Source organism: Sorex fumeus, unplaced genomic scaffold, assembly GCF_029834395.1.
Source record: "Sorex fumeus unplaced genomic scaffold, SorFum_2.1 ptg000063l, whole genome shotgun sequence".
Classification (NCBI taxonomy): domain Eukaryota; kingdom Metazoa; phylum Chordata; class Mammalia; order Eulipotyphla; family Soricidae; genus Sorex; species Sorex fumeus.
This window is the reverse complement of record NW_026606120.1, coordinates 3,406,660-3,416,407: the sequence shown is the minus strand read 5'-3', so window position 1 is coordinate 3,416,407 and position 9,748 is coordinate 3,406,660. Positions and strand designations below refer to the sequence as shown.

The window sequence follows — 9,748 nt, the reverse complement described above, 5'->3', positions numbered from 1 at the left end:
CTTGGAAGGAGAATGAACCTGATGAGGAGGGGCTGGCGTGGGTGGGGACACCCTTGAGAGGCCACTGCTTGACCAGGCCACCACCCTCACTGGTGACTGGGACCTTGGTGTTGACTTGGAAAAAAATTGAAAACAATCTTGGACTCCTTGGTGGATTAAAAGTACACAGGGAGGTGGGGTGGGGTCAAGTACATGGAACGGCCCTCACATTTCTTGAAAGGGTAAATGGGTGAACACAGGTCTCCTTAATAAAAGCAGGGTGGGAGGGTTTGAAGGAAGTAAGGAACTGGGTGGGGGGAACTACTGGTCTTTATGGTTTTCCTTGAGACCACAGACTTGGACATTTTCTGGTGTCAGAGCCTGGAAGGACAGTATCTGGGTGACTATCCTCAGACCGTGTGTGTTGTTAAACCATTAAGATGCTCTTGGGAACTGTTGATTCAGCACAGCAGGGCCAGGGCCTGGAAGCTCCTGACGCTGTGTTAAACCCTTACTTATTGCCTGATTGTGGGGAGCTCCTGAGTCCTTCGGTGAGACTTGCCCTGTGCAGAGGGGACAGACAGAGGGTCAGCTGGGGTTGGGAACTGCAGAGCAACAGCTCTGCAGAGGCAGAACTGGCCTTGCCTGGGCCACACAATCCGTCCTCTGAAGTCTGGAAGAAAATTGAGCTGAGCATAGTGCTTATTCAGCTGGGTGCGTGTCTCTGAACTGACAGTGTTGTTTCAAAGTTCCTGACCCACCCTCCTCGATGCCTTGGTCCTGCTCTTTCCTCCCTGATAACTAGGCGCCATGCACAGGGCAGGGCAGAGACCCCTGGGAGAGCATTTTGTGGCTTTCACTTTCAAATGGTGGAAGGAACCAGAGAACAGTGTCAGGACATCATTAATTTGAGGGAGTACCTGGACTGGGCTCGACAAACACCCAGAAATCTATACCTGATTCTGCTTCACCCTCCTGCAAGCCACCTGCCTCTCAGACACGAGGGCCCTCGCACACCCAGCTTTGGAGCCAGAAGCAAGTTTGGGGCTCTGAGCAGCTGACTGCTGGTGGAAAGTCTACAGGCAGATTTGGGGGTTACTTGTTCCTTGACTCTTCTCAAGAATTGGGGTTTGGAAATGCTACCAGGAGACTTTGAAGCAGGTATGTTGGGTTTGAAGACACTCTAAGTTCACTTTGGGAGGGAGATGCTGTTATTTTGTAAATGAGGCAAAGAAAGTCAGGAAACCTGACTCAGGTGGAAAAGAGAGTGGGAGATCCATTTGCCCCCAGAACCTGTCCTTCTGGGACTCTCGTCTGCTCCCCAGATTCCACACAGAAGGTGGTCTGTGAGTGTTTTCATTGACCAGGATCCAGTTTTACTTCTCTGTTGTCCTGTCTCTCAGGGGGCTTTTCTGGAGGCACAAATCCCCCTTAAAGGCAGGAGGAAAAGTGTGTCAGCGGGTGTGAACTGGCAGCTCCAGTGGAGTGCAGGGTCATGTCCTGGGTCCCTCAGGGCAGGGTCCGGGGTGGGACTGAAATGCAGGTGAGCAGAACAAGCAAACAGGAGCATCGCCTTGAGGACGGTGTTGTCTGTACTGAGGCTTTTCACACTAGGGGTGTGAGAGTCACTAGCTGAGATGGTCTGTCCCTCATGGTGAGGAGCTGTCCAGATTTCTGTCCTGATGGTGTGTGACAATGGAGAGATGGAGCACGCTTTCCCTTTGGGCCCCAAGTGCTGACAAGAAGTTCTGGGTAGAGTGGGGTGCACTGGGCATGCTGCTAGGGAGGGAAGGGAAGGGAAGAAAAGGAGAAGAAAAGGGAAAGGAAAAAAGGAAGGGAGGGGAGGAGAGGGAAGGGAAGAGGTGGGGAGAGGGGAGGGAAGGGGAAGGGATAGAAGGAGAGAGAAGGGCAGGGCAGTGTATGTTTTCTCTATTGGACCTCGAGTCTCTGTGGTCTCAAAGAGCTGGGAGGAGTCTGAGCTGGCATCAGACTGTGTGGGTGCCCTGCCCTCACAGGGAGCAGGAGGAGATACTCTCCTGTGGGGGTGTACCAGCTCTGAGACTCATTAGGCCCAGAGCTCTGGGGGCTCTGCCTTTCCTGTTGGTCCTGGCTGCCTCCTCCCTCTGTCTCTTCCCAGCCCCGAGGAAATGGAGCATTGCTCCCCCTGCCCTGTGCTCTGTCCGTTGGCCATCCTGCTTCTCCTGCAGCTGCACACCGCTGGGTCTGTAGGTGAGTCTGCTGTGCTGCCGTGTCTCCCGCAGGACCCAGTCCTCCAGCCTGGGGTCTTCTCATCAGGACTCCTGGCTCTTCCTGCCCTGGGCGTGCAGCTCCCCAGCCTTTCTCTTCCGTGTCTGTGTCTATAGAGGAATTCCTGGTGATTGGCCCCTCAGACCCGATTATTGCCATCGTGGGAAGCGACATCATACTGCCCTGCTGTGTGTACCCGGTCATGAATGTAGAGAACATGGAACTGAGGTGGTTCCGCTCCAAGTTCTCCAAAGCTGTGTTCATCTACCAAAACCCTCAGGAGGATATGGAGGAGCAGATGGATCAGTACATGGGGCGGACCTCCCTGGATACGGACCTCCATTCCCAGGGGGAGGCTGCCTTGCGCATCCACAAAATCCAGGCTGCAGACAATGGAAAGTACACCTGCTTCTTCAGAAAGGAAAACTTCTATGAGGAGGCTGGTTTGGAGCTGAAGGTGGCAGGTAGATGACTCGATCGACATTCTAGAATCCTTGAGTGCTGGAGGTGACAGGAACCTCAGAGACAAGAAAATCTTTAAAAATTTTATTTTAATGCAGAAAAATGCAACAGCTGATTAAGAATTGATGCAATTCTTTTTATTTTTATTTATTTTTTCGCTTTTTGGGTCACACCCGGTGATGCACAGAGGTTACTCCTGGCTCTGCACCCAGAAATTACTTCTGGAGGTGCTCAGGGGACCATATGGGATGCTGGGAATCGAACCTGGGTCAGCCACATGCAAGGCAAACACCCTATCTGTTGTGCTATTGCTCCAACCCCCAAAATTCAGCCTTCCACACAGCGCAGATGCAGCGTGACTGGCTCCAGGGCTTGTGCGCTTGCTCAGATGCAGCCTCCTGGACCCTCCATCTCCCTCGCAGGTGTGGGCTCTGCCCCTCAAGTGCACATCACAGGGCCAGAGGAGGACGGGGTCTGCGTGGTGTGCAGGGCGGCGGGCTGGTTCCCCAAGCCCCAGGTGAAGTGGCAAGACCCCAGCGGGGGGAAGTTTCTGGCCTTCTCAGAGACCCAGGCCCTGGACGCTGAGGGGCTGTTCAGCGTGGAGGCGGCGCTGGCGGTGAGAGACAGCGCTGTGGGGAACGTGACCTGCTCCATCCTCAACCCCATCCTGGACCAGGAGAAGGTCATGGCCATTTTCATCCCAGGCGGGCTCTGCTGCCTTCTCCTGTGTGGGTGGGGGAGCCTAAGGAGGGGCGGGCATTCCTCGGGGAGCTGGGCTGCGTTGTCCTGACTGTGCCCTCATGGGGTCTTCTGGGGGCCACAGAGCCCTTCTTCCCCAAGACCTCTCCGTGGAAGCTGGTCTGTGTGGTGTGTGTGACCTTGCTGATGTTCCTGATCCTCGGTGCTGCCTATTACACCTGGAGAGAATGTTCCATAAAGGTGCAGGAGAGGCAGCAACGAGAGAAGCTGTTCCAGGACAAGGAGGAGGATGAGGAGGCAAAGCAGGCTGCACTGAAGGCCATAGGTAAGTCAGGACAGGCCCAGGCCCAGAGTGACCCAAGGACTGTGGGTCAGAGTCCTGTGCTCCAGCTCCAGGATTGCAGAGCAAGTGACCCAGGAGTTCCCAGAGGGTGGAGTTACTCACGGACCCTGATGGGTTTGGAGTGGAATTTCATGATATAGATTTTCTTTTTGTTTTGGTGGACTTTGCAGGCCCACAGTTTTCTGTTTCTCAGGTAACGAAGTTCATGCTCTTCTTTTTTGTTTTCTTTCAGATGAATTGCAGGAAAATTTAAGTAAGTTTTGCTTTTCTCCTACTCCGAGTTCACTTCCTTGGAGGTCTTGTGGTTCTGAGCTCACCTGTTCCTGTTGCCTTTCAGATCAGAGGAAGGCTGAGTACTTGGCTGGTGAGTGATACTCTAGGTGCTCTGTGTTCCCTGATTCACCTGTGTTCCCTGATTCACCTGTTCCTCACCCTGTGTGTGATGGGGACACACATGTGGTCATTACAGGAGCCAGATAACTAAACGGGGATATTATGAGTTTAGGAGTGTGCCTCCTACCCTTCCCCCATAACAGCACCCAGGGAGAGTCTGTCCACTGCAGCCTCCAATGAGATGGTCAAATAGTGATGGAAGATGGTCAAGTAGTGATGGGAGGCCAACAATTAGTGAGGTCAAATAGCCGGGGACTCGGCTCAGCAGGCATGGGAACATGGTGGGATGGTGGATCCAATGCTGCAGAATAGTGCTGTTGTTTGAGAAAGTTCACTGCCCCAGAACTCACCTCATCTCTTGCCTTAATCATTTCCCCTTTTATTCCTTTAGTATCTTTTAAAGAGAAAAACTGAATATAAAATTTAATGCATAATAATTATGGAAGAGTTAATGTTTTATTCTCTTAAATACTTGAACACATAGTAGCACTGTAGCACTGTCCTCCATTGTTCATCGATTTGCTCGAGCGGGCCTAGTAATGTCTCCATCGTGAGACTTGATGTTACTGTGTTTGGCATGTTGAATACATCATGGGTAGCTTGCCAGGCTTTGCTGTGCAGGTGAGATACTCTCAGGCTCTCCGAGAGGGGCGGAGGAATTGAACTCGGGTCGTCGGCCACATGGGCCGCGTGCCAGGCAAACACTCTACCCGCTTTGCTGTTGCTCCTGCCCTTGAACACATAGTATAATCTACAAAACCTTAGTGGCAAACCTGAACCAAGGTATTAGAAGCATGTATTACAATTATTTTTTAAAATTTTTATTAGTAAAACACCATGAGGTACAGTTGTAGACTTACAAATTTTTGTGCTTGGGTGAATGTATTACAATTTGAAGCTAAGGTATCTGGTCACAACAGGACAGTGGTGGGACCAGCCTGTCATGCAAGCTTCCTGACCAGTGTTCTCATCTGTGACTGCACAAGCAGGAGCACCCCCACTCCAGAACCTCCCCTTCTGTCACCCTGACATTGAAGATCCTGTAACTGTCAGAGAGGGTTGGGTCGGGTACTGGACTGTGGCCTGGACTGGGAAGGCTTGTTGGCCGAGCTCTCACCCGTGTGTTCCCTTTCAGCCTGGAGGAAGGCCCAGCTGTACGCAGGTAGGTGCTCTAAGTGTCCTATGGCTCTTCACTTCTGCCCCTTCTCTACCCAAGGACCCCACGGCAGGAAGGAGTCACTGTCAGTTTTGTAGCCTCCATCTGAGGGCTGCAGGGACTGTCTCTGGGGCACAGAACTGTCTTCTCTGACTCTCCTTTACTGAAGGTCATATTAGTGTGAGCAGCCCCCTTGGAAAATATCTTGTTTTTAAATTTCTTTTCTTCTCCCATAGTTTTCATACACAAATGCAATGGATTTCTGTAGGCAGTTTGTAATATCTCTACAGGAAGTTCATTGTTTCTAAGAGCATATTTTACCTTTATTAAGACTAATATATGGATTAATCCAACTGTTTTTGCCTCCATCTAAGCAAAAGAGACAGAAATTTCTCTGAGTGAACATATCTCAGTGGATGTGTCACAAATTTACATCCCACTGTGCCGAAAATGTTATTTCCTCCATTCTTGTTCTTGGGAGACAGCAACTCCCACAGAAGACATATCAAGATTCTGCAACATATGCAATCTTTGCCATGGTCAGTGATCTTTTACTCTTTCCAGGAGGATTATGAAGGCCAGAGGAGATTATGTGTCACTGGGTCAGTGTGGGACAGAGATACCTCTGCTCCTTTAGTTCTTTTAGGTCCTCTCTTGGAAGATTACTTGATCTGCTTGTTAAGATCCTTGGGTTGGTTTTTGGGGAGTAGAGGTAGATTCCATATAGCTAGTTGGGGACTTTTGTATTCTCCCTACTAAATATCCATGTGAAATCCTTGGTTTCAATCATTTGTATCTAACCAGACATATCCTTCGCATATGATTTTTCTCATGTTGGAGGTAGCATATGTGGGTATAATAGTCTTTTTCTCTGCTGCCATTATGAATTTCCATAAAATTAATGGCTTAAAGCAAAACACATTTTCTATTTTCTTGCTCTGCAAGTCATATTCCAGGAAAGTATGGCTAGGGCTGTGTCCTGTTTATGGAGGTTATTGTCACTCTCCCCCTCCTTTGTTTTTCTTTTTTTGGGCCACACCCAGCAGTCCTCAGGGCTTACTCCTGGTTCTCTGCTCCCAAATCACTCCTAACAGAGCTTGAATGATCACGTGGGTGCTGGGGATTGAATTAGGATTGACCAAATAGAAGGCAAGTATTTTACCTCCTGTGCTATCACTGTGGTTCCTTATTTAAAATTTTTTTTATCATGGTTTACAGTAGGATTAATGTTTATGCTTTAGAAGTCTTATAGTAATACTGACCATTTCCACCACCAAAGTGGAATATCCTTCCACCACTGTCCCTAAATCCTTTTTGTCCTGGAGGAAGTTGTCTATTCCTTTTCCTAGAGGACATCTTTGTGACCCATTTTCATCTACAGACCAGCAGCACAGACATATCTGACTCTACTTCTGGGGGTCACATCTAGTTGTCTGACTAAATTCTTGACATGATTTTGCTTTTAGGATTCTTGTGATTAATTATGTATTACTCAGGATGATGTCTCCATCTCGATGTTTATAATCTTGTTTTTACCCCTTCTTTTTCCTGAGTCTCCCAAGCAGTGCACAGAAGCTGGGGGTCTCCTCCCAGCCATTTTCAACTGAAGGGGGGCATCAGGTCAATTTAGTGCCTAAGGGTGCACAGCTTCTTGGGCTCTGCAGTTGTGAGATTATGCAGGCTACCTGGATTCTGCTGGGAGGTGTGGGGTGTTGGTTTCAGGGGTTATGCTTGGGAGACCATTTGATGTTAGAGAGTGAGCCACTGTTTGCCACTTGTGAGGCATGTGCCTTTCATCTCTCTGGACCCATAATTTTAGTTGCAGCTGTAAATTTTTTTTTAAATGGAATTAACATTTTTCACATACCTTGGGGTTAGGACATGGGTTTCTTTGAGGTTCTACTATGATACTGTTTCTCTTAGAAGCTTTGTAGATCTGGGAAAGACTTGGGGAAATAAAGTGATTAGATACAGTTTTGTTTGATTTTGTTCTCTTTTGTCTCTTTGGGAGGTTTGCCCCCCTACCACCTCACTAAAGGGGTAGATAAATAATTAATGTCATTCCTCTCATTGAATGCGTGTGTCTCCCTGCTTTGAATCTTTCTTAATCCCTTGAAACCTTCTCAGTTGCCTCTTAACTGGATAAGATAAATCTCTTGCTGTATTCTGAGTTTCCTTCACTTATGGATTAAGTGAAGCTCAAGCAAGTTGCAATTTTCTCCTTCTGTTTTTTAGAGAAAACTTAGAGATCCAGAACAATATTTCTAAGTTCTTCATAAGTAAAGTGAGGCCTAGAAAATATTGATCTCTTAATTTTTTTCTAAGAAAATCACTTTTCAGGATAAGCATGTCTATGTGCTTGATAAGCAAAGATGGATAATCATATATGGGTAATTACATTTCTGTTTCTCATACTGAGAGATATTTATACAGCCTCTCAATTCCTGGTTATTGAGCTTTTGGGCTTATCTTTAATGAAGACATTGGTGCATGATGAGTTTGTGTGTGTGTGTGTGTGTCTGTGTGTGCGCGTGTGTGTGCATGTGTGCACATAAATGTGTCAAAAGTGTATATAAAAGAATCTGTTGAATGTTTTTAAAATGTCCCTATTATTACTTCATTATGATGTTTCAGATATGTACTTAATGTATAGTGTCTACAAATCTCTGACATGAATGTGATAGGCAGGTACCGTGTGTATGTTTCTTACAGATTGGCGCAAGGACATGTTCCAGACCTGTGAGTTACTTGTTCTTTCTGGGATGTTCTACTGCTGCTTCCCACACAACTCTGGTCTCGCCTTCATCTCTCTATGGTGACAGATGAGTGGTGGTGGATGGAGGGTGGTAGGTGTTGTTGGGATCGGGAGTTCCCTAGCCCTGGGAGGCGCGGAGAGAACAGATAGACACAGTTCCTGCAGGAGTAAAAATGGGGTTTATTTAGACCAGCATGCTGGGGCTCTGCAGCATACCCCAAAAATGGGCAGTGGCTGAGAGCCCCGAACTTCTTCAAAGGGGATCTTATATAGGCCTTCACTGGCCGTTACAGCAAAGCCCGCGCATTTCATAGCCAATAGATTTGTAACAACATATACTTTCTTAACCAATCCATTTAAAAGTACCTCACTCCTTAGCCTATAGATTCAAAGATCAGCATTTACGTACATCGATTGTCAGCACAAGCAAGGTTATAGCTGGAATCATTAAGCCTTAGGAAATCTCCCTTGACCATCCTCATTTTGAGTTACCCAAGTCTGCAGGGTGCTTTAGTGAGACAATACATTCCAGGAAAGGGCAATTTCCCCCAACCACCCGCATCCTGAGTTATCCTTTACCCAAATCTGCAGGGTGCTTTACTGAGACAATACATTTCAGGGACAGTAAATCACTTTCCAAGTCCCCTCTCCCCCAGGTGCAAAGCAGCCAAGCAGTTTTACAGAAAGCAATGTTGCAAGTTAGCTAAAGTACACAAAAATTTGATGCCCTAATATGGATTCTTTCATTCCCCACTTCTTTTCATGAGCATCTCTAATCCTAGAGATCGTGGGGGGGTCGGGGCCTAATTCGAGGACCCGTGGTTAAGAGTAGCTTTCCTCAGTGGGTAGAGTCCGGTATTGTTGCCCAGAATTAGGAGGATCTTCAAGACTCAAACCAATTCTCCCAGGCTTCTCCGACGTCGTTCAAGGCCTTCCCGTAGCTTGGCTATAGAGTCTCTGACAACCTCAGTGTGGTCTGCGTAGAAACAGCATCCCTCCACCAGATCAGAGCAAAGCCCTCTGTTCTTGAGGAACAACAGGTCGAAGGTCGAGTCCTCTCAGGTTTTGGGAGACTATCTCGAACAGGGATGTGAGAGATTTCTCGATGAGGTCTTAAAAAGAGTTAAAGCAACAGAAACCAAAGCAACATAATGCCATACCCATCTCTATCATTAAAACAATGAAAAGGATTAACTCTACAAACAGGTTTGGTTGATAATATAACTTCCTGTGTTCAGATTTTTCTAATGGTCACAGAAACACCAAGCCATACTCTGGCTTTCTCAGTACAGATTGGAAAAGCTTCTGCCCATATACTGAAGCTATCAATGATAACCAACAGATATTTATACCTTGAACATATGAATATTTGATCATTTGTATAAGGTCAAGCTGCCAATTCACCTCTAAGTTCCTTGATGCTGAACAGGTGTTAGGAAAGGAGGCTCAGGATTTCCACTAGGTTCATTAATGGCACAGAAAGCACAGTTCTGAATTACTTCTACCTTACCTGCTGCTCAGTTCCTCCCCATGGAAGATGGTTCTCACTAGTGTTAAAACATAACCCTTTAATAATATTCCATTGCATTGGTCCAGGAGTTGTTAATCCCATGATGCAACAGAAATTAAGAGCTGATAATATTCTTGTTCTCTCCAAATGACTGTTCACAGAAAATGAGATGCAATAAAGTATAGAAAGAAAATTCACAGTATT

General features: G+C 47.3%; 1 protein-coding gene across 1 annotated transcript; it reads left to right on the top strand.

Moving 5' to 3' along the window:
* Positions 1-1,115: 1,115 nt before the first annotated feature.
* LOC130036003 (butyrophilin-like protein 1) lies at positions 1,116-6,756 on the top strand. The gene is made up of 6 exons (XM_056127958.1): positions 1,116-1,140; positions 2,343-2,690; positions 3,111-3,416; positions 4,068-4,094; positions 5,259-5,285; positions 6,746-6,756. Exons 1-6 carry the CDS (start codon positions 1,116-1,118, stop codon positions 6,754-6,756), a joined length of 744 nt encoding a protein of 247 aa, XP_055983933.1.
* The last annotated feature ends 2,992 nt before the right edge of the window (positions 6,757-9,748 follow it).

Coding starts and splice junctions, on each gene's coding strand:
- LOC130036003 (XM_056127958.1), top strand. CDS start 1,116: ATGCTACCAGGAGACTTTGAAGCAG. Junction 1,141..2,342: donor ACCAGGAGACTTTGAAGCAG/GTATGTTGGGTT, acceptor CTGTGTCTATAG/AGGAATTCCTGGTGATTGGC. Junction 4,095..5,258: donor GAAGGCTGAGTACTTGGCTG/GTGAGTGATACT, acceptor GTTCCCTTTCAG/CCTGGAGGAAGGCCCAGCTG.